At 47.3% G+C, this 23644-nt stretch overlaps 1 protein-coding gene across 1 annotated transcript in view; it reads right to left on the bottom strand.

Moving 5' to 3' along the window:
* The window catches only part of TG (thyroglobulin), a 1030738-nt gene extending 1007544 nt beyond the window's left edge, over window positions 1-23194 (bottom strand). The window contains exons 1-2 of the mRNA XM_069622147.1: window positions 23182-23194; window positions 19525-19633 (exon numbers count right to left, since the gene is read on the bottom strand). Of these exons, the coding sequence (XP_069478248.1) occupies window positions 19525-19633; window positions 23182-23194 (122 nt within the window). The remainder of the gene's footprint in view (window positions 1-19524; window positions 19634-23181) is intronic.
* Window positions 23195-23644: the final 450 nt, after the last annotated feature.

The following is a 23644-nucleotide window of genomic DNA, read 5'->3' as shown; positions in this document are numbered from 1 at the left end:
CACCAAACGAGTGCTCAGACGAATCCAATTTGGGAGGAGGAAGTTATTCCTCATTATAAAAACAAATATACACACAAAAGTGAAATTGCAACCGTGGCCCCATAGCATGCCGATATCCCGTGGACACTGGAACGAGATTTAGAATTAGCAGCAGAGTTACTCGCCCATAGTAACAACTCAAGAGCCCTCCCGCGGCCCCGACGGCCTAGCAACTGTGGTCATCAAAGGTAATATCTTTTGGGCCAGTGCCTTGGAGGCCATTTTTTATAGGGTGATCTCTACAAAAAGAATTCCAGATTCCTGTGTACGCTCCATTATTGTTCCTATCTATAAAAAGGGTCCTCATACCAACCCAGCAACCTACGGGCCGATAGCGCAACTGGGCGTCCCCTCGAAGATGTTCACTGCGCTTCTTTGCTTTGATGATTACACAACAGTACAAGCACACCAATGACGCCAGGAGCCAGGAGTTGCCGCTAACTGGGTCTCCACTGCAGTGCCCCGCCTGCCTGCAGTTGCCCCTTTTATTGCCCTGCTGATGCGTTAATGATCTGTGGCTACTGACCACGCCCCTCTTAAAGGGCCACTACATTACATGGGGTTTCTGCAATGGTGCAGGGACTACCACAAATGGGTTCATTCTCTGCTTGCTAAAAAAGGAGTCCATGGAGAAGTCAAAGTCGCTATACATTGCATTCAATGACTTCTCCATGGCCTTCCACAGCATGAATAGGAATGCAATAGGGCCCAAACTCTAATCATGGGACTTCCAAGCTAACACCTGTGTTCAGGTTGGATTGAATAGGCATGGCCGGTTATCTGCACTGATTCAAAGTGTAGGCGGCTTGAAACAAGGCTGCATTTATCAATCAATTTGTTAATTATATTGCACACTATCACCAAAGGGATCATGGCGCAGTGAGAAAGATACGAAGAGATGAGGCTGCCAACACTCACACAGAAGCCCTCCTTCTGCTTAATTTATTTATTTAGGATATTTCCAGTGCCTTCGTTAACACCCGCTCCTTCCCTCCAGGTCTGGATGGCACTCCTGTCAATGACTTACTGTATGCCGACGACATGGCCTTGATGGACCATACTCCAATAGATCTGCAGAGGCAACTGGCGGATCTGGAAACCTACACTACGACGAGTAACCTAAACAATCATGTAGTAAAAGCTAAGGTCTTCTCATTCCATTGAGGAAGGAACAAAAACGTATTCTAAGTTAATATAGTACTTGAGTAATAGGCAAATCAAAAGAGTGGATATTTTCACCTATTTGGATTTTTATTTATTGGAAAACAAAGAGTGAAACTAAGACTTTTAATCATAAACAATCTAAATGATTGCACTTGTAGCACATGCTTTTTGGTAAGCCTCTCTCACCTGGATACGAAACAAACTGTTTTTGCCTAATGCTGCCTGGGGGCCCAGACGTCTATGCAATTTTACCGGTGATCAGCATAATTAGGAGAGCATACCAGCCATATTCGCAGATTACTGTCAGTTTGCAACTTGTGGTGGGTCTGTGAGCTGTTGCCCTTGTGTATCACATCACGGTCAGAGGCGGCAGGTGGTGGAGTGTATTTTTACCAGCTGGTGTTATGGAGTAGTTCGGATCGAGGCGCAGTTCTGGTTTTTGTCAGTGTTGTCTCTCTGCACTACTTGAAGCCTGTGTGGGTGGAGATTACTTGGATTCCTACTGCTATTTCGTTTTTCTTGCTTGGTGAGGGTGCCTCCACACCTTTCCTTGCGACGCCGACACTGAGTGGGTTGCACTGGAGCCTGGCAGTTATCCATGGCAAAGAGAACTAAGCAGCATTCTAGTCTGTCTTTATCCACAAAAAGACATGCAGTGCATAATATATCTGGCTGCACCTCCCAGTTCCGTGTCTTCTGTAGCTGAGTTGGAGGGGGCAATCCCCAGAAAGAAGCAGACTTGCTTACCTGCTATGTAGAGCTGCCATATCAATGCAACCACAAGAACTGCCTTACCTTGCTCCTACTTACCCGGAAGATCAGTGTGTTACCATGGTGGTCCTGCTTGAGGGTGCTGTGACTTGCCTGGCGTTGATATCTGGTTCCTACCCTCTCCTAGTGGTGCGGGGAGCTGGTACCATCGCTTGGTACTATGATTATCCAAGAAATGCTTTTTAACGTACTGTGAACAGCTCATCATCACTGACAAAGCGCTCTGTCTCCTCCCGTGAAGCCTTCACCAGAGAGAAATCTACCCAAAGGCCTCATTGACTTAAGAACATAAGGCCTACGGCCGCTGCATCTGTGCATCTGACCTGTTGGAAGGAGGGCCTGACTGTCCAGATGTGGTCTTGAATAGTCCATAAAGGACACTCTTTGCTCCTGTCTATCGGCATCTGTCTGCTGCAAGGCCACCAGGTGATTTTGTCGTGCTGTGTGCAGTTCTCCGTTTCTCTCCCCTCTTTCTTTCCACCTCTGCTCTCTCCCTCTATCCAGGGTGCTCACTATCTCACCTATTTACTCTAACTGCTACTATATCACCTATCCTGGAAGGAAAAGTTAAAAAAAAGTTCTCCTGATCTCTAATCCAGGCCTGGCCATCACTGACACCTAGGTCAACGCTTCTTCCAGGCAGCCTGTCACTGACATCCTATTTGTCGCTCCCTCCCCGGCCCTATGGACTCAACAATTGAGCTCTGTCCTCTCGCCTTTCCCCTCGTCTCCCATTAATGGAGGCACGAGATGGGAAGTACTTTTGACGGGCTTCTCATCATCTAGGTGCATCGTTAATGTCTATCACAATGGCGCTGTCATGGCCCAGGGCTCTCAAACCAACCTTCTGCTTCTTGATAGGCATCTTCCATCTCTCATCAACTTCCTCCCTTCTCCGGCCACTCCCCCGGCATCCACTCCTCCAGCGGCCACCCCCTTGCCCTTTCTCCACCTCCGATGGGTTTACCACGTCCCTAAACCCCTCTTCGGAAGACCTTCAAAGGCAGTAACCAGGTCCACCTAGCTACCCTTAACACACGCTCTGCGGTCAAACATGCTTCTGATATCTGTCTCCTTCTCGAAGACTTTGACCTCGACATTCTCGCCCTCACTGGGCAAACTCCTTGAGAAGCTGGCCATCTCCCAACTGACCCAACACCCCAAATCTGTCGGCTGTCTCCACGACCACCAGTCTGGCTTCAGAGCTGCCAGAGGCACGAAAATGAACACCTGTGATGACTTGCTATCTAATATTGACTCTAACTCTTCATCCGTTCTTATCCTCCTGGATCTTTCTTCTGCCTTCGACACGGTCAATCATGCCACCCTGTCTAATCAGCTCTGTGACACCCTGGGCATCACGGGCCTGGCACTGGACTGGTTAACTTCCTTCCTCTTCAGCCAACCTTCCCAGGTTCAACTGGGCCCTTTTCTCTCCCCTATCTCACTCTCCACCTGCAGCGTCCCTCAAGGCTCTATCCTCTCGCTGTGGCTTTTCCACATACACCTTGCCCTTTTGGCCCACTTGATCTCTTCCATCTCTCTCCTCACTTCCAGTGTTATGCAGGTGACATGCAGCTCTCCTTTAAGCTTCCCTCATCTTCCTCCTCTCTCTTTCCTGACTGCCTGACTGCTAATTCAGTCATGGTGCGCTGTCAATGATCTTTGCCTTAATTCCAGTAAGACAGATATCCTTTTCATTGGGACCCCAGCTCCTTCCTTTTGGCGCCTGCTATGGGTGCCCGCCCCTCAGCCTCTTGTGAGGCAAAAAACCTTGGTGTCATCTTTGATTCCTCTCTCTCCTTCTCTCTTCACATCGCGGACCTTGCCAAGAAGGCCCAGCATACGCTGCACTTCCACAGAGGTATTCTCCCTTTCCTCACCTTCGACCAGAAACTCAATGTCTCCAGCGCTCTGGTCCTCTCTAGGCTGGGCTACTGCAACATCCTCTTCTTCAATCTTCCTCAATCTTCCTTCATCCTTCCTTCATTCCCTTCAACTAATCCAAAATGGGATTCAAGCCCAGGGACAGCCTCTCTCCAGCCCTCATTTCTCTCCACTGGCTCCCGGTTGCTGCATGGATCAAATTCAAAACACTCTGCATCATCAAAAAGGCTTTCTGGGGCCCGGGTCCCCGCTACAAAGAATGGGGTGTAGATTTAGCCTCCCCCTTGAATGGTCTCCCTGCCCCTATCAGGCGTGAGCTGGACCTCCTTGAGTTCCGGAAACTTCTAAAGACCCTCCTTTTCTCCTCCTCCTTCACTCTCCCCTCCCTTGCCATCACCAAGGCAGGAGCTTGGTGAGTGTTTGTGGGCATTAAGAGCCTGATTCTTAGTGTAACTTCTGTTTACATGGTAATCCCGTATCCTTGTAGCAGGCCCCTTGCTCACCTTCCCTCCCGCACCCTCTTCCTGATTCCACCACTCTCCCACCTCCCGACCTGCCCACCACCCCTCCTATTGGTTCTTGCATTTTCCTCTCCGAGTCTACTGACTCACGTGCCCCCACCGGCTCCATTTCCATTCCAGGAGCTCGGTGAGTGTTTGCAGGCAATAAGTGCCTGATTTTTAGTGTAACTGCTGTTTATTTGGTAATCCAGTGTCCTCGTAGCAGGCCCCTCGCTCTCCTTCCCTCCCCGCACCCTCTTCCTCATTCCACCGCCCTCCCGCCTCCCGATCCGCCCATCGCCCCTCCTATTGGTTCTTGCATATTCCTCTCCGAGTCTACTGACTCGCGTGCCCCCACCGGCTCTATTTCCATTCCAAGAGCTTGGTGAGTGCAGGCAATAAGCACCTGATTCTTAGTGTAACTGCTGTTTATTTGGTAATCCTGTGTCCTCGTAGCAGGCACCTCGCTCTCCTTCCCTCCCCGCACCCTCTTCCTGAATCCTCTGCCCTCCCGCCTCCCGACCCGCCCACCGTCCCTCCTATTGGTTCTTGCCTATTCCTCACTGAGTCTACTGACTCATGTGCCCCCACCGAAATGTATGAGTGCATGGTATAAATGGAAAGTACAGAATAGACGATTCGAGTAATGAGATGGGTGCAGTGTATGGGACAGATGGAGAGCACGGAACGGATCGAGTGCGTGCGACAAGTGACATGGGCTGAACCGATAATGCAGGATGAATGAACGAAGTGAGTGGAGTGGATGAAGTCGGTGGAGTGGATAAAGCACGTAGAGCGGATGAGTGCCCCCACCGGCTCCATTTCCATTCCAAGAGCTTGGTGAGTGCGGCCAATAAGCACCTGATTCTTAGTGTAACTGCTGTTTATTTGGTAATCCCGTGTCCTCGTAGCAGGCCCCCTGCTCTCCTTCCCTCCCCGCACCCTCTTCCTGATTCCTCCGCCCTCCCGCCTCCCGACCCGCCCATCGCCCCTCCTATTGGTTCTTGCCTATTCCTCTCCGAGTCTACTGACTCACGTGCCCCCACTGGAATGTATGATTGCATGGTATAAATGGAAAGTACAGAATAGACGATTCGAGTAATGAGATGGGTACAGTGTATGGGACAGATGGAGAGCACGGAACGGATCGAGTGCGTGCGACAAGTGACATGGGCTGAACCGATAATGCAGGATGAATGAACGAAGTGAGTGGAGTGAGTGAGTGGAGTGGATGAAGTCGGTGGAGTGGATAAAGCACGTAGAGCGGATGAGTGCCCCCACCGGCTCCATTTACATTCCAAGAGCTCGGTGAGTGCGGCCAATAAGCACCTGATTCTTAGTGTAACTGCTGTTTATTTGGTTATCCCGTGTCCTCGTAGCAGGCCCCCTGCTCTCCTTCCCTCCCCGCACCCTCTTCCTGATTCCTCCGCCCTCCCGCCTCCCGATCCGCCCACCGCCCCTCCTATTGGTTCTTGACTATTCCTCTCCGAGTCTACTGACTCACGTGCCCCCACTGGAATGTATGAGTGCATGGTATAAATGGAAAGTACAGAATAGACGATTCGAGTACATGAGACGGGTGCAGTGCATGGGACAGATGGAGAGCACGGAACGGATCGAGTGCGTGCGACAAGTGACATGGGCTGAACCGATAATGCAGGATGAATGAACGAAGTGAGTGGAGTGAGTGAGTGGAGTGGATGAAGTCGGTGAAGTGGATAAAGCACGTAGAGCGGATGAGTGCCCCCACTGGCTCCATTTCCATTCCAAGAGCTCGGTGAGTGCGGGCAATAAGCGCCTGATTCTTAGTGTAACTGCTGTTTATTTGGTAATCCCGTGTCCTCGTAGCAGGCCCCTCGCTCTCCTTCCCTCCCCGCACACTCTTCCTGATTCCTCTGCCCTCCCGCCTCCCGATCCGCCCACCGCCCCTCCTATTGGTTCTTGCCTATTCCTCTCCGAGTCTACTGACTCACGTACCCCCACTGGAATGTATGAGTGCATGGTATAAATGGAAATTACAGAATAGACGATTCGAGTACATGAGACGGGTGCAGTGCATGGGACAGATGGAGAGCACGGAACGGATCGAGTGCGTGCGACAAGTGACATGGGCTGAACCGATAATGCAGGATGACTGAACAAAGTGAGTGGAGTGAGTGAGTGGAGTGGATGAAGTCGGTGAAGTGAATAAAGCACTTAGAGCGGATGAGTGCGTTGAGCGGATGAGTGCGTTGAGCGGATGAGAGCGTAGAGCGGATGAGTGCATAGAGCGGATGAGTGCGTAGAGCAGCTGAGAGCGCAGAATGAATGAGAGCATGGAGCGGATGAGAGCGCGGAGCAGATAAGATCATGGTGCGGTTGTAGGTTGTGGTGCGGATGTAGGGTGTGAGTGGATAATAGAGTGGCGCGGATGTAAGGTGTTGAGCATATTTAGGGTGTTGAGCGGATGTAGGGCGTGATGGTGTTGAGCAGATGTAGGGTGTTGAGCAGATTTAGGGTGTTGAGCAGATGTAGGGTGCGGTGGTGTTGAGCCGATGTAGGGTGTTGAGCGGATCTAGGGTATGGTGCGGGTGCAGAGCAGGTGTAGAGTGCACAGCGGGTGTAGAGTACGGAGAGGGTGTAGAGTGCAAAGCAGGTGTAGAATGTGGAGCGAGGAGTGGGTATAGAGTGTGGAGCGGGTGTAGAGTGCGGAGCGGGTGTAGAGTGCGGAGCGGGTGTCGAGTGTGGAGCAAACGGGTGATGTATGTGGATGGAACGGGTGAAGTGGTTAGAAGGAACGGGTGAAGTGGTTGTAAGAAACAGGTGTAGTAAGGGGAATAAATGGGTGAAGTGGGTGGTAGGAACTGAGAGTGGATCTGGAAGAACGGGTGATGTATATGGACGAGACAGGTAAAGTATGAGGAAGGAACGGGTGAAGTATGTGGACAAAATGGGTCAAATTTATTGAATAGAACGATTGAAGTATGTGGATGGAACGTGTGAAGTGGATGGATCAAGTGAAAAATGTGGTTGGAACGGAGGAAGTATGGGGTTGGAACGGGTGAAGTATGTGAGTGGAACCGATGAACTGAGTGGAACGGATGAACTGGGTGGAACGGATGAACTTGGTGAAACGATGAACAGGGTGGAACGGATGAGCAGGGTGGAACGGGTGAAATATGTGGACGGAAAGGATGAAGTATGTGGATGGAAAAGGGGAAGTATGTGGATGGAAAGCGTGAAGTATGTGGATGGAACGGGTGAAATATATGGATGGAATAGGTGAAATATGTGGAAGGAACGGGTGAAGTATGTGGATGGAACGGGTGAAGTATGTGGATGGAACGGGTGTAGAATGGGTGAAGTGGGTGGAACGGGTGAAATGGTAGAATGGACGAAGTAGGTGAATGAGCGGGTGATGTGTTTGGAACCGGTGATGTGGGTGGATCCGGTGAAGTGAGTGGAACGGGTGAAGTGGATAGAACATGTGAAATGGGTGGAACCAGTGAAGTGGATGGAACGTGTGAAGATGACGAATGTGGATGGATGATATATGGAGAAAGGATAACGTGGGTAGAAGGAATGAAAGGAGCAGTGCATAAAATGGTTGGCGTGCATAAAATGGTTGGAGTGCATAAATGGCTTGAAGTACATGGAGCGGATTGGAGTGCATGGAACGGATTGTAGTGCATGGAACGTATTGGAGTGCATGGAACATATTGGAGTGCATGGAACAGATTGGAGTGCATGGAACAGATTGGTGTGCATGGAAGGGATTGGAGTGCATAGAATGGCGTGACTTACATGGAATGGTTTGGAGTGCATGGAACGTTTGAAAGAGCATTGAAAGGAACGGTTTTGAGTGCTTGAAACCGTCGTAATGCATGGAACAGTCGGAGTACATGGAACGGATGGAGTACATGGAACTATTGGAGTGGGCTCGATCTCAAGCACCTAAGGTAAACCACCATATCACTACTCCATGCTTACTCTCTTCTTTACATCACCACTCAACTAGAACACAGCGATACTATGACACCATTCGGTATAGCTGTTCTCATACAATCATTTGCCTTATACTCCCCATCACCCTAACTTAACACTGCTGGTTATACACCCTCCAGCCCAGGCGTTCTGCTCTAGGCCTAACGCAGCCAGAATCGGTCTGGATAACAACCTGCCAGTACGAACACATACTCTTGATCTCTCAACCACCACACCTACGGCTAAGAAGCAGCTATCACACGAATGCCACACCAGCTGTACACACATCCGGTGCTCACACGCACCTTTTGACTCTCTCTATTCTCTCTACTGACTTGAACTTCGGTTCCTGAGGGCGTTCAACCTACCAGCGCCTTGAGTCCAATGGTACATAAGGCGCTATATAAATGCAAAGTAACATAACATAACATAACCTTCTTCTGCCGCAGTGACTGGCTGCCTTGTTGACTCTGAGTACTACAGGGCTCCAGTCCCCTTGTCCATCCACACCCCATCCCCTGCCCTTTCCTGCATTCCGTGGCACTTGCCATCTGGCCTCCCCTTAGCACTTGCACCTTGCCTCTTCACCCGTCTCCCTTCCCACTTTAGCACTTTGTTTTTGCGTAAACCTGCACCCCCCTCCCCTCTCGCTTCTTGTTCTGCACTTTCACGATCTGAATGTCACAAAGTCTAGTAGGACCGTTATTGTATCTTTCTCCCTTGCACCCCCCCCGCCTTTTTTTGTCTTGTGCTGCCTTGAAACACAATTTGTTGTATAGGCACCATACAAAAATCCAATAAATAAATAGAAAGTTCAGACACTTTTCATTAATCCCAGTGGTTCAATTCTACACAAAGAAAGCAATACCAGTCATCACGTATGGTGCTGAAACCCTGCTTTTCGATTTAATGCCTAACTGGATAAAATTGGAGGGCCTATTTTGGAGGAGATTAGATATGAATTGGGGCTTTAGTCTATGGCAGCATGGGTATAGTGGAAGAACCAGAGGTTGTTGGTGAAAATTGTCTATGCGGAAGATACCTCCATTTGGTGGCGTTGAAGGCAATTACTAGAGAATCACATTTGCAACCCCCTTAATAAGTGGGCAGGAAAGTGCCAAGAGTGTATCCGTCAATACAATTTGTCCTTGGAACTATTACAACTGATGCCGGGCAAGGCGAAACAAAAACTGTGGGAGAGAGACTGGATAGTCACAATTGAGGTGGTCTGGGGATACTATCTATTCTCGGGAGTATTGTTGGACGCCAGACCGTACGTGTTCTCCCACACTATTTAAAAAGATTCCCCGGTCAATATTGGCACGCACAATGACTGTGTGTCTGCCATAACCTCTTCCCCACTGAGGAAATTATGGGGGGAAGGGAGGGCTTGGAACGCAGCCTAAGAATCTGTAGACATTGTGAAGAAGAGGGAATCACTGAAACTATGTATCATCTACTGGTGGAATGCCACTCTTTAACCCAATGTCGCCTCAAGAGAGAATCACTGAAACTATGTATCATCTACTGATGGAATGCCATACTTTAAACCCAACGTCGCCTCAAGAGGGAATCACTGAAACTATGTTTCATCTACTGATGGAATGCCACGATTTAACTCAACATCGCCTCAAGAGGCAATGACCGAAACTATGTATCATCTACTGATGGAATGCCACGCTTTAACTCAACGTTGCCTCAAGAGGGAATCACTGAAACTATGTATCATCTACTGATGGAATGCCACGCTTTAACCCAACGTCGCCTCAAGAGGGAATCACTGAAACTATGTATCATCTACTGATGGAATGCCATGCTTTAACTCACCGTCGCCTCAAGAGGGAATCACTGAAACGATGTATCATCTACTGATGGAATGCCACGCTTTAGCCCAACGTCACCTCAAGAGGGAATCACTGAAACTATGTATCATCTACTGATGGAATGCCACGCTTAAACTGAACGTCGCCTCAAGAGGGAATCACTGAAACTATGTTTCATATACTGGTGGAATGCCATGCTTTATTCCAACGTCGCCTCAAGAGGGAATCACTGAAACTTTGTATCATCTACTGGTGGAATGCCACGCTTTAACCCAACGTTGCCTCCAGAGGGAATCACTGAAGCTATGTATCATCTACTGGTGGAATGCCACGCTTAAACTGAACGTCGCCTCAAGAGGGAATCACTGAAACTATGTATCATCTACTGGTGGAATGCCACGCTTTAATCCAGCGTTGCCTCAAGAGGGAATCACTGAAACTATGTATCATCTACTGGTGGAATGCCACGCTTTAATCCAGCGTTGCCTCAAGAGGGAATCACTGAAACTTTGTATCTACTGATGGAATCCCACGCTATAACCCAACGTCGCCTCCTATATTTTAATCACCTGACTAAGGACCACAATATGTAATGGGGGTCGTGGTTTGGCAATAAATCTTTACTCAAAAGTCTAACAGATGGAGTCTTCTTAAAAGAATTGTCCCAGCAGGGAAAGATGACTAAGACGAAAGGAGTCCCATTTCATTGCAGATTTTAGGGCTTAATGAAAAAGCAGGCTTGTAATAATGTTTCAAATGTTAAGAATTGATGTGTTTAATGTTTTAAATATTTGATGCGCTAGTGCTAAGCAATTGATTGTAATAAATATGCATTTTTTAGGGAGAAAAAAAAGTCTTCTTTTCTCCTTTTTTACCAAAATTCAGTTTGTATGAGTGTTGAAGTATTATAATGACATTGTTTTTTTGTGAACTATAGCAAAGTAAAATAATATATATCTTTTTGATGTTCCCCTTTGTGGCATTACAGTTCAGCTATTGGTAAGCTGGATTGATGAACTGGTCATAATGCATGTTTAATATCTGAACCTAGCCTTGTGAATGGCTAGATGTGTATTTCTTGTGAATGGCTAGATGTGTATTTCTTTAGCTCACTGCATCATTAAATGCATGCTTGCCCAACAAGTAGTGATTTTCTTATGTTTATTCATTGCTACGGATCTGTATGATTTTCATCTTTGGAGTTTTAGAAGAAAGTGAACGCTGGATTGTAGGGCGAACCCCAATATTAGGTAGGTCTAAGCTCAGTCCAGTTGATTTATTGTGTTAAGTATGCTGTCTAGCTTGGCCGGTACAGTCTAAGGGTCTTTAGCTATGGGGCATGGCGTCAGGTCCTAGGTTGGGGGGAACAATGAGACATACACTTTGGTCTTGTGGAGCTAGTCCTCTCTTTGGCAGAACCATCATATATTTAGCTGCTGTAATCCTGTCTGCAATTTGTATATTTTGCCTTGTGAGTACTCTTCGTCTGACAGCCTAAAATAGCACAGTTCCCAAGGGCATGGAGGCAATCATGTTCAGGCTGTGATGAGCGGCTTAACAACTTTCCCCTTGATGTACCATGACGGTACCTGTATGTCACAGAGCTCAGCTCTCTTGCTCGCAGGTTGCTTCCGGAACTTTTTTAACTACGATTCCGCTCAGGGTTCCAAGGGAAATCTGAAGGCTCCTCTTCCAGCTTTAGGGGTCATCCTCTTGGGATAACGGGAGCACATTATCTGGGTACACACCTTTGTCTTGGTGTGGCTTGGATGAGGCCCACTCTTGCGTGAGTGAGGCTTGAGGCTCTGAGCATCACAAGATGAGTCGATGTTCCCATTATTGTTTCTTAATAAGTTGCATGTTAATGCTTTACCCTGTGGATTAGGAGTGTGCAGAATGTGACTCGCTGCACGGCATGGAAGGCGCCACTCTGACGCACTGCCTCCTTGGCTGCCCCCACACTTGGGGACTGTTTCTGTATCCCTACAGCCCCCTACCAGCACTTGACTCTTGATGTCTGCACTTAACCTTGCACTTGCCACCAGCTGGCCGCAATATATTTTACTGTCATTCCCATGTACAGCACTGCTCCCTCCCCCTAGCCCCCGCACTTTCCCCCCCCCCCCTGCACTTGCGCGATCTCAATGACAACTTGGCCTAGTAAGATCGTTGTCTCTGTCTTCCCTCTGTTCCCCCTCCCTTGCCTCGTCGTGCCTTGAAACACTTGTGTATAGGCAAGTTATACATATCAGATCATATCATATTCAGCATGGAGAGGCCAGAATATCACTGAAACAGGCCTGTTACCATCCTTAGCTGAGAGCCTCTCTATTCTGATTAGCAACTGAAACTGGGCTGCCTCTGGCTCTGTGTACAGGGCTGTTAATTAAGCACTGATGACCAGGGCCAATAAGGGGAGTTATGGCCCAGAATCTTGACTTCTTTTCCCGGGTCGGAGACTAGGATGGTTAAAGAGGGCTTGGTTGGCATAACTCCCAGTTTTCCTTAGGGCAGAGGGTGGTGCCATTCTCAGCAGCTGGCCTCAGAGCCACATGGCGAGATTCAATCCTCATGAAATGCGTTATGCCCTTGCCTGACAGACTCAGATCCATTTGGATGCTGTGAGTTATTTTCTGAATTCATCCGTACGATTAGTTCTTTCCAGGTTCCTATAGACGAGTCATTCTTTTTCAGATAATGATTTCCCGCAGCCTGTGAATTTTTTTACCGCATGGAGCGATTTCTATTGCTGGACTTTGGGACTCATTATAAATCGGGCGGTGTGGTAAAAATGCAGCAGTGATAGCATTACCGCCAGATTATTGCACAGCCCAACTACGATCTTGGGGTTAAGGTGTAGACAAAACCTCCAGCAAGAAGCTGGAGATCATTCGGCCACATTACTGCCCACAATCGGCCGAAATCCTCCATGGAGCCCTATGGACTCCAATTAATGGGGACAAACACCACTTACCACCACTTGTAATCCGCCGGTAATCCCGCCAGACAAAGCAGTGATATAGTTTGGTGGTATCTAGGCTGATTTACCACTGAGACACCACCAAACTTGTAATGAGGCCCTTTGAGGTGCGTGCTGTGTGCTTCAGGCCTAGTTCCCAGGCGGTTTGGAAAAGGCTACCGCAGGCAAGGTGATATGCCTGATTTTGTATTATACGCACATCATTACATCTTCTTGTGCATTGAAATGTATTCTGCTTCCTCCCTCACACTACTACGCTGTAATGACGGAGGGACTCTAGCCGATTTTCTGGAATCTTCTAGTCTCTCTGGAGGGAAAAGGTTGGCAGGTGGTCTTGCTGGTCCTGGCGGTTTATCAGCTCTCTTACATTGGGTTATGCTCTGTCCATTACACGATAACCCGCGGGGGGTGGGCTGAATCAGCTGATAATGGCCAGTACCCAAGTCAAGGGCCCAATCGCAGCAAGGGTCGCTTAATGAGGGTGGCAGTGCTGTTACTGGCAAGGTCGGACCTCCACCTCAAGTTACATCACACTCGGCACTCGTGAAATCCAATTGCAGGTGCTTAAGCCTTTTTTTAACAAAACAAAGGAAAAGACCAACTTGCCTTCGGCAACAGGAACTCCACCACTGTTGGTTGTAGTCCATTTTCTACACTGACACGAATAACATAGAAAACGGACTACAGATAAGACCAACAGTTGGACGATGCCCAATGTATGTTTCTTTTTCCATTTCTGACTTTGAAAAAAGTCTTCCGCCCCCGTGTTTTGAAATCGCGGATGTTGATGGAGGTGCTGGTGAGACCAGGGGATAATGGCAGCTTCATGATGGGGTGTGCAGCTCTGAGGCTGATGCAAAGGCGGGCTTGTTCTCAGTGGTGGACTGGCCTATAGGGAACTCTGGAGATTTCCCGGTGGGCCTCTGCACCCTGGGCCTCTTTTGTGTGTTATTTCCAAATTTTCTCATAGGAAAAGCTTTGGGCTTGCAGAAAACGTGTCATATGGGGCCACTTTGAACATTATTTCCAGGGCCTCTTTTGGTTCCCAGTCCACCCCTGCTTGTTCTGGTGATTACAGTCCACAATCGGGGCACCCTAATTGGCTGAGCCCATAATCCAGGGTGACACTGGGTCTTAGACCAGTGAGGGCACAGCTGGTACCTAACATACCTTCATCAGGGTGCCTTTTAGTGCAATTGCCAGGTACTCAACTGTGTCCGTAATACTCAGCAGTGTCAATAATACTCAATAGTGTCAGTAACTGGCGTGTTATGGTCTTGATGAAATGATGTCGCAAGGAAGGAATGGTTATGTTCCGTTATGAGGTATTTCTAGGGCGCACTATCACCTCACCAGGGGTCTTCTGGCTGTCTCCTAGTGCCCCACCTGGAAGTTAGTCTTCTCTGAAGGGGGCAGGAGGGGGCTTCGTTCCCCTTCTCCAAGTTGTTGCTTGATCTTCATCTGTCCTGCAGAATCTGGGAGGCTTTGATTGACGCATGACTTGTTCAAGTACCTGCGCGAGTGGGGGCAGGGGGGGCTGTCACACTTCACGTCTGAGCGACTGCATGATCTTTCATCCTTTATTTAGACTTCCGCAACCGTCCTTTGGTGGTTGTTTGTTTTGGTCTGGAACGCCTAGGCTGTCTGTATGGAGCCGCGCAGCATCAAATCTTCTGGGCTCTTCTATTGTGGGTGTCTCGACTCCACCTTTCATTGTAGGGGTTCATTCAGGCTGCTGGATAGTGATGGTAAAGGTACCCTCTCCTACCCTAGGTTGTTTGTGAGGGTACACATATGTTGCTCAGAGGTTTGTCTGCGGTCCCTACCTCTCCTGTATTTGATGTTTGCGTAACCTGCTGTCGTCAACGTTTGCGGATGTCTCCCTCTGTTCATTTAAAGGAATACTCTGCCTTCAAATACAAGAGGATTGTGTGCATCCGTATCAGAAATGCTGGGTTTCTCTGAAAGGCCTCTGGGTAGACCAGCGGTGTCCAACTCCAGGCCTCGAGAGCCGGATAAATGCCGGGTTTTTAGGATACCCCTCATTGATATTTATGAGCAATTTGCATATAATGATTCTAAAAGTATGCAATTTTTTCCTCATTAATTTTAATGAGGGATATCCTGAAAACCCATCAGGATTCCAGCCATCAAGGCCCGGAGTTGGACAAATCTGGTGTAGACAGTCATCGACTGGTTGGTTGGTATGATTCTACCTGCCTCTTCAATGAATTCCTCACTTTCTATTGTTTGCTGAAATTCTTGAATTCAGCAAGCTGCCGGTCGCACGCGTTTCTTTCTGTTGGGAGCAGTATGGTGGTTAAGCCATTTGAATACAGTAACAATTATTCTGTGACCATTGTCGTAGAGCTTGTCCAGTCCCTTCGCTGCCAATGTCCGATGCTGAAAACTGAAACTTATTACAGGTCATGGTTGTTACATATGTCTACGTTCAGATTCTAAGGGGGTGTCAGTCAAAGACTTATACCACTTGCTGTACCCTCATAGAAAAAGGACAGTGATGAGGAGGAGGGAACAAGTGGTCATGCTCCAATGACTGAACAGTCATCTTCCTTACACTGGGTCCTAATCTTCCTTGCTACGGACCTGAATTACCACCCTCCCACCCATCCTAGCGGGGTGCATATTTGGGCGTTAGGGTCTGCTCAGGTGTCACTAATTGGTGAGATGCTTGACTCCTCAGCTTATTGTGGTTTAAAGCGCTAGCACAGTTGTCTTTGTCCCGGACATACCTCACCCTCATAGAACAGGACTGTGATGAGGGAGAGTAGGAGCAGCACTGAAGGCTATACTGGTCATCATGTGGCTTCTCACTAAGTTATAGGTCCCAGCCACAGTTGAGGACCTATTCCAGGGGCAGGCATATGCAGGTCACTGCAGATCTCATCAAGGGGCATACAATGTTTTTAGAACTTTCCAATCATTGAAGATAACATGTTTTAATTAAATCAGGTGGGGAGACGCAGAGGATGCATTGGGATGTTGGGAAAGAAGATGCATTTCAGCAATTCTGCAAGGCCTTTGAAAATTCATTGGGCCTCATTATGAGTTTGGTGGTAATTGAGAGGTAAATCTGCCAAATGATTGCCTAACTCACTCATCGTTACCACAACTCAGTCTCATGAGTATACCACCGGATTACAAGTGTTGGTAGAGCAGTTTAATTCCCAATGTTTAGAGTCCATAGGACTCCATGGGGATTTTGTCAGATTTACCACCAGTGGTAATCTTGCTGCGGTAAATCTGCCACCTATTTGCTGGCAGAAGATCTTCCACAATACCACCAGACACATAGAATGGCAGTGCATTAATTGGCTGGTAAAGTGGCAGTAACAAATTGACTGCCACTTTATCACCACTTCTACCTGCACCGCTGCACTTGCAATGAGGCCCTTTCCTCTAATGTAGGCTGCAGTGCTGCATGCTGCCTCCAAGCATGACGTGAACCAAATAATCGTTCCCATCACCTAAGGAGGCTGGTTGGCGACAGCCTAGTCTGAGCCCGTGTACAGTTCAGTCAAACGAATTGGGCAGTCTAAGACCATTCAGGGATCGCCAGGGAAGGAACTGCAGAATGCATGCCCTTGGCCTGTGTGACCTGGCCACAGTGGACTGGCTGGCAGGCTTGTATCACTGATGGGAAAGGGTGGCTTTTATCTGGCCAGGGACATTGCTGTGCTACCCAGTGCAGGAAATAGAACCGATTTGAACTGAACCGTGATGCAGTTTCTGGGAAACAAAAGCCAATGGCCTTGCCGCCATACAATACTGAAAGCCCAGTCAGAAAGTGTGAAGAGCGCATTGCCAGCATGAAGTCTCCACACCAGGCTTTCTCCTGCGCTCTAGTGAATAGGAGCGTCCGCAGCTTTGGAGACTATGCTAACAACTAACACACGTAACACACAGGGCATCCGTGGTGTCTACTGCGTAGAACCTAACCCACTGTAACATTAGCCAAATGATGACCTTAAGACAGATCAGATCACTGACCTCAGAGGGTAACTGTGCCACCTTCCCCAGGGCTATTTTAGGAGCATATCTGGACTGTGGCAATTGTCTTTTTGCAGGATAAACCAAACAGGCCATCAAGAGATTACAGTCTTCACAAAATGTCGCAGCCAGAGTTGGAAGGTGAATGTTCAAACACCTATATCTAAGATACTGGAAAGGCTGCATTGGCTCACAGTGGCATCCTGTATCAAATGTAAACTATTGACGATTATCCATAAGACTCTCTATGGTAAATCTCTGGTTTATTTGAAAAAAAGAGATTTCTCTGGCATGTCACTTCTAGACCCCTGGGATCAACTATGTGTCATACATCTGCTGTTCTAGACGGAAGAAACCTAGCGCTTACGGCCGAACCTGCGCCATTGTAGGCATTAAACCAGGGTTGTCCAACTCCAGGCCTTGAGGGCCGAAAACCTGGCGGGCTTACAGGATAGCCCTCCTGAATATGCATGAGAAAATATGTGCATACAATTAGAATCATAGTATGCAAATATATCTCGTGAATATTTAAGAGCAGTATCCTGAAAATCCAGCATGGATCCAGACCTCGAGGCCTGGAGGTGGACAACCCTGTATTAAGCTGTGGAACAGCCTCCCACTGGACATAAGAGAAACAAGCTATTTACTTACATTAGGTAAAAAGTGAAACCCTTTTTGTTCTAGTTTATTGTCTCATAGCCCTGATATTATTCTTGTATAATGGTCGAGCACTGAGAAACATATGGGGCCTCATTACACGGTAGGCGGTAGCCATGGCGCTATTAGCTAATAGCGCCATGGCTACCACCTTACCGCATTCCGGGTCCGTGTTCCCGGAATAGGGACTTACCGGGTCATTCCGACCTTGGAGGACCCGGTAAATCCCCATTCCGGGAACCATTCCCCATTCCCATTTGAGCCCACATAGGGCTCAATGGGAATGGGGAAGGAGCTAATAACGGTACCGCAATTTGCGGTACCGTTATTAGCTCTGAAGTCCCTTAGCGGGTCCCTTCCGTAACGCCTGGTAAAACCAGGTGTTAGGGGAGGGACCCGCTAAGGGACCTCGTAGTAGGGCGGTGAGGGATTACCGGCACCGGTGCCCATACCGGTGCGGGTAATCCCTTACTGCCTACCGTGTAATGAGGCCCATTGTCCCTAATTCATGGAATATTTGCGCCAAAAAAAACTGGATTTGTGCGCCATTCTGCTTGCAAATCCCCATTTGTGAATCAGGGATTTGCGGGCAGAATGGTGCACAAATCCCGTTTTTTGGCGCACATAATTCCATTAATCAGCACCATTGGGTAGTAGCGCGAGAACAAATCTACAAATACAAAAGTACAAATACAAATGGCAGGCTGAAGTAGCTTCTGCAGGGACTTAAAAGCCAGATTCAGAATCAGGACAGAGACATGTATCAGGGTGTGACGGAGGAGACTGGCAACTTTGGAAGTACATGTTCATGTTTTGCGGGCAAGTAAACAACTTTGTCTTTTAGTTTTGCATTGCAAACACAAAGAACGAAAGATGCAATTAGTTGTATATAGCTGCAGACACAGCAGTAAGCTGTTAATCAGGAGTGATTATGGACAAGGGCATCTCCCCCAAGAACTGTTAATATTGGGTGATCACACATGGGAGGGTAGCATAACAAGCATGCTGTGAGAAACTGCGATTAGAAGAAGGCAACATTATCACGCACTTTCTTTCATTCTGTGTTTTGAAGGTATTACAAAATTCAGAGGAGACTTTTATATGTTCACATCACTTTGCATGCTGTTACTTGTGGTATTCACTTTATGATGGGACAATATAAGGACACAATCATACCCTTTTGCTCAACCTGTTACTATAAGGATTTGTATTCTGTCAGATTACTTTATTATGTGATTTGCACACTTTTCACGACAATTATAGAACCCCACTCGTAGCCCACACAATCATTCAATCCACTCCCCCACCCCCACAGGAAATGGGTCCCAAAGTACCTTTTCTGTTTCCAGCACTGGTTGTAATGGGTACAGACCAACTGCAAACAGGTAGTGGGGCGAACATTTCTTTTAATCATAGCATGATGATTTTGTCCCTTACCATTAGGTAAGGATTTGCCAGACTGTGTACACACCCTGATTTTGGCTCTTATGCCTGTTTAAACACCTGCAATGACTCCCTGCACCATTAGGTGGGTCCTTGCTAGAATTTGCTTCCACCAGCTACCATTGTGCTGTAACCCGTATGCGTGCCTTGCACTTTATGAACTGTGCGCTGCACTTTTTGTAACTAGCGCCTAGATGCCTCAGGGCTTTGTGCACTGGAATAAATGCAAAATAAATAAAAAATAAATACAAAAAATAAATAAAGAAATATGCTGTGTTCACGTTACCTGTAGGATCCATCCGCGGAGCACTGTGGGACATAGTCTGATCCTTTCACAAGGGCCCGTTCTCTCTCAAGCTCACATGGGCGTAAAGGCTGTGAATCCAGCTCGTATTCTGTAGCAGTTGGGGGGGAAATACCTCATTAATAAAGCCACCTAATTGATTTCAATTAGATTAGTTGATACAGTTGAAAAGTACATTTGTGGCTGTCCTCAGAGGCCGTGGCTGGACAAATGGGAAATTCACACACTTTGATACTGAGAGCATGAGGTAGACAAGTACCCACATTGCCTAGTGCTACCCAGAAGGCATCCTGCTATTCAGAATTGAGGATGGCCTTTAAACAGATTTACATAAAACTACTGAAATAACAGTTATTAGCACATGGAGATAGTTACTGACCTCCTCTCAACCAATCAGACTGTTCGGAGTGCAGTCTATAACTACTGGTATTGACTGCATGCTGAACATTCTGACTTCAAAAGCAGACAGGGAAACTGCAATGCAATTTCAAGGCAAGGTTTATTTCAAAAATATACTTCCTCTGAAGCTAAAACATGGGAATATGCTTTCACTTTCTTATAGATATGTTTACATGACAACTAATGCATGCTCATGTTAAATCCACTACAGTGTAACCAAGTTTGCGATTAAAATACTTAATTTATATAGACAACCCTGCTATTTAAACACTACAAGATAAAACGCATTTAAGTCAGTAACTCATTTGGTCTATATACTTTACTCACTTTTACAGTCATGTTTGACTTCACTACCAAAGCGCCAACACACCTATTGCTACTAGCAATATATGCTAATAGCCTTTTAGACCTGGGAATCGGTCATTATCGCTTGGTATAATATGAAGTTACCTAGTTTGTAATAAAATACTTTTGGCAGAAATTGCATGACTTTGAATTCTAAACGAGGTCATCTTATTTTAAAAAAAACGATTTGCCCAACTATAAGTCATGCCAGTAAAGCGTCATTACATTGAGATACATGAAGTCGCGGGAGGAGAGCTCAGCGGCAACATGCTCGCCTTGGAAGCAAGACGATTCGGAGCACCACATGTTCGATCCGCACTTAGAAACCTCTGGGTATTGAGCGCGTTATAAATAGCCACTCATATCAAGCATGTCCCGGGCAGTATTCCTTCTCCTTGTTATTCAGGGTGAAGTCCAGGCAGAGGGGCACTCAGAACAATAACCTGAAGTGATTGCCCTCATCATGGTTCCATGTGGGGCAAGCAGTGGTTTCTGCAGATCGCATGGTGCCCCACCTTCTGCACCTGAATCCCCTTCTTCCCCTAATACATGGCTTGCTCCCACTTGCTAGAGCCACCCCAGCTGCTGCTGACAGCTGAACGACCAGATGGAAAAAAGATGTACTGAAGGGAGGGATATGGGAGAGCTGGATTTTTTAAATTTAAAATGAGAGCAGTCATGACAGAGGCATTCCCTGAGGTGGGCAGAGCTGTGTGATATTCAGAGACAGATGATCTCAGTGGCTGTGTCCAGCAAGGACATCATCATCACATTGAAGACAGAGGGCTGTAGGAGAGAAGCAGATAATCTCTGCGGGTGTTCCTGGGGCTCTGACACATCCTGTTAATTATTAGTGTTGCTGCATACTATAACAAAGGCACACGTTCAGTGGCAGGGACCACCTATTAGAGGCCAGCACACAAATGTAAACATTGCCTTGGTTTTAATCTGAGTGCGACACTTTCTAAGAAGAAAGGACATTTTGTTGGATAACCTGTTGTGTATTATTGTCAAAAGAAGCTATTGAAAAAGGAAATTATTCAATTGTATTAACATTGTCCATGAACCCTTTTAAAATGTCATTGTCCATTATGAATGACCATTTGCAGTATACATTTTAGTCATATTGAGAAGAAAGCTTGCATGAACATTCTTGGCTGCTTTGCATGAAATCAAAGAGAATTATGGGAACATAAGATAGACAACCGACGTGTGTTGTCTTTGATGAAAGGGTTGTGTTCTTGTATCTTGAAGGACATAGTGCACACTTTGGTTTACACAACACTCACCTAACATTAATTTGTTTGCACACAGTCATGCTCATCAAAGTGTGTCATGATTTGGAGGCGAGTATAAAATAGTTACTTCATTTGCCACTCCTTCGGTGTCTGAGGGCCATCTTCCTTCTCTCATTTCCTGTGATAACGGAGACGATGTCCGGTCAAAGGTTCGACACCAAAAGGATCGAATGCAATAGGGTCGAGGCAATAGGACCGAAAACCAAAGGGTCATTTTTTTTTTTTAAATATATATATTTTTTTGTTTTTCGTATAGTAAAAAAAAAGAAGTGGTTTTTACACCAAAAATAGGGGTTCGGGTGGGGGACCCCTCCAAAAAAATAAATTCGACCCTTTGGTTTTCTGTCCTTTTGATTCGACCCTATTGCATTTCGTTCCTTTGGATTCCATCCTTTGACCTATAACCAACGGAGAGCACAGACATCCTTGACAGACTCCCTTAAGACCAGCCTCATGTGCCTTCAAAATGCCCCAGCTCAAAAGCTTCCCAGAGACTTCCCAGAGACTTGACATAATCCCAATATGGTATTTGACACGAATTTATTACACTGGGCTCCATGAGTCATGGACCTAACACATTGCTGGTTCTGTCTCCCCTCATATGCCTTTGATTGTGCCACTCAGCTTGCTCGTGTGCCCTTCTTCAGGCGCAAGCCTGATACTTGGATGATTGTGCCACCACTCAGCTTGCTCGTGTGCCCTTCTTCAGGCGCAAGCCTGATACTTGGATGATTGTGCCACCACTCAGCTTGCTCGTGTGCCCTTCTTCAGGCACAAGCCTGATACTTGGATGATTGTTCCACCACTCAGCTTGCTCGTGGCCCTTCTTCAGGCACAAGCCTGATACTTGGATGATTGTGCCACCACTCAGCTTGCTCGTGTGCCCTTCTTCAGGCGCAAAGCCTGATACTTGGATGATTGTGCCACCACTCAGCTTGCTCGTGTGCCCTTCTTCAGGCGCAAAGCCTGATATATGGATGATTGTGCCACCACTCAGCTTGCTCGTGTGCCCTTCTTCAGGCACAAGCCTGATACTTGGATGATTGTGCCACTCAGCTTGCTCGTGTGCCCTTCTTCAGGCGCAAGCCTGATATCTGGGTGATTGTGCCACCACTCAGCTAGCTCGTGTTCCCTTCTTCAGGCGCAAAGCCTGATATCTGGATGATTGTGCCACCACTCAGCTTGCTCGTGTGCCCTTCTTCAGGCGCAAGCCTGATATCTGGATGATTGTGCCACCACTCAGCTTGCTCGTGTGCCCTTCTTCAGGCGCAAGCCTGATATTTGGATGATTGTGCCACCACTCAGCTTGCTCGTGTGCCCTTCTTCAGGCGCAAGCCTGATATCTGGATGATTGTGCCACCACTCAGCTTGCTCGTGTGCCCTTCTTCAGGCGCAAGCCTGATATTTGGATGATTGTGCCACCACTCAGCTTGCAAAGTGACCGGCCTGACAAAGCGAGCTTCAACTGGACTGCACCTACCGTGACTGACACCAACCCGCCCCCGTCTGCCTTCCTGGGAGCACTGTAACAGGATGGGCTATTGTTTTCTTTCTTGTTTTCCTTCCCTTTGGTTCCACTAACCTCTGCCCCACTTACCACAGTGCACCATTTAGACCTTGAAGACGCGGGGCGTGGGGGGGGGGGGGTTACAGACTCTAATGCCCGCCTCTCTGAGTAAAACTACAAATCAGGCACACAGACAGGCCCGGATAATGGGGTCTTTTCAGAAAGGGCTATTTAAGCTTTAATGCTGTTCACACACTTCATTCCATGGCTTCCCGAGGAAGAGGTGGCATGCCATGAAAGCTTACAAATACGCCAAATAAATAACTTCTAATTAAGATATTGACATGTTTTCTTTTGGATCTGAACTCTATTTAACCCTTGGCTAACATGGTACAAGCAACATGAAATATAAAGCCTAAAAGAGCTGCTTATGAATTAATTAATTCATTAAATTGTATTACAAGGCTCTGCAGCTTAATTCCGTCACAGTGGTTCCTGCAAGGAACACTGAATGCACAGAATCCTCAGAAAAGATGTGTATTTTAGGTTGTTT

Source organism: Ambystoma mexicanum, chromosome 5q, assembly GCF_040938575.1.
Source record: "Ambystoma mexicanum isolate Mex_15411 chromosome 5q, UKY_AmexF1_1, whole genome shotgun sequence".
NCBI classification, from domain to species: Eukaryota; Metazoa; Chordata; class Amphibia; order Caudata; family Ambystomatidae; genus Ambystoma; species Ambystoma mexicanum.
The sequence above is the reverse complement of the archived record's forward strand: the minus strand, read 5'-3'. Positions and strand labels throughout refer to the sequence as shown.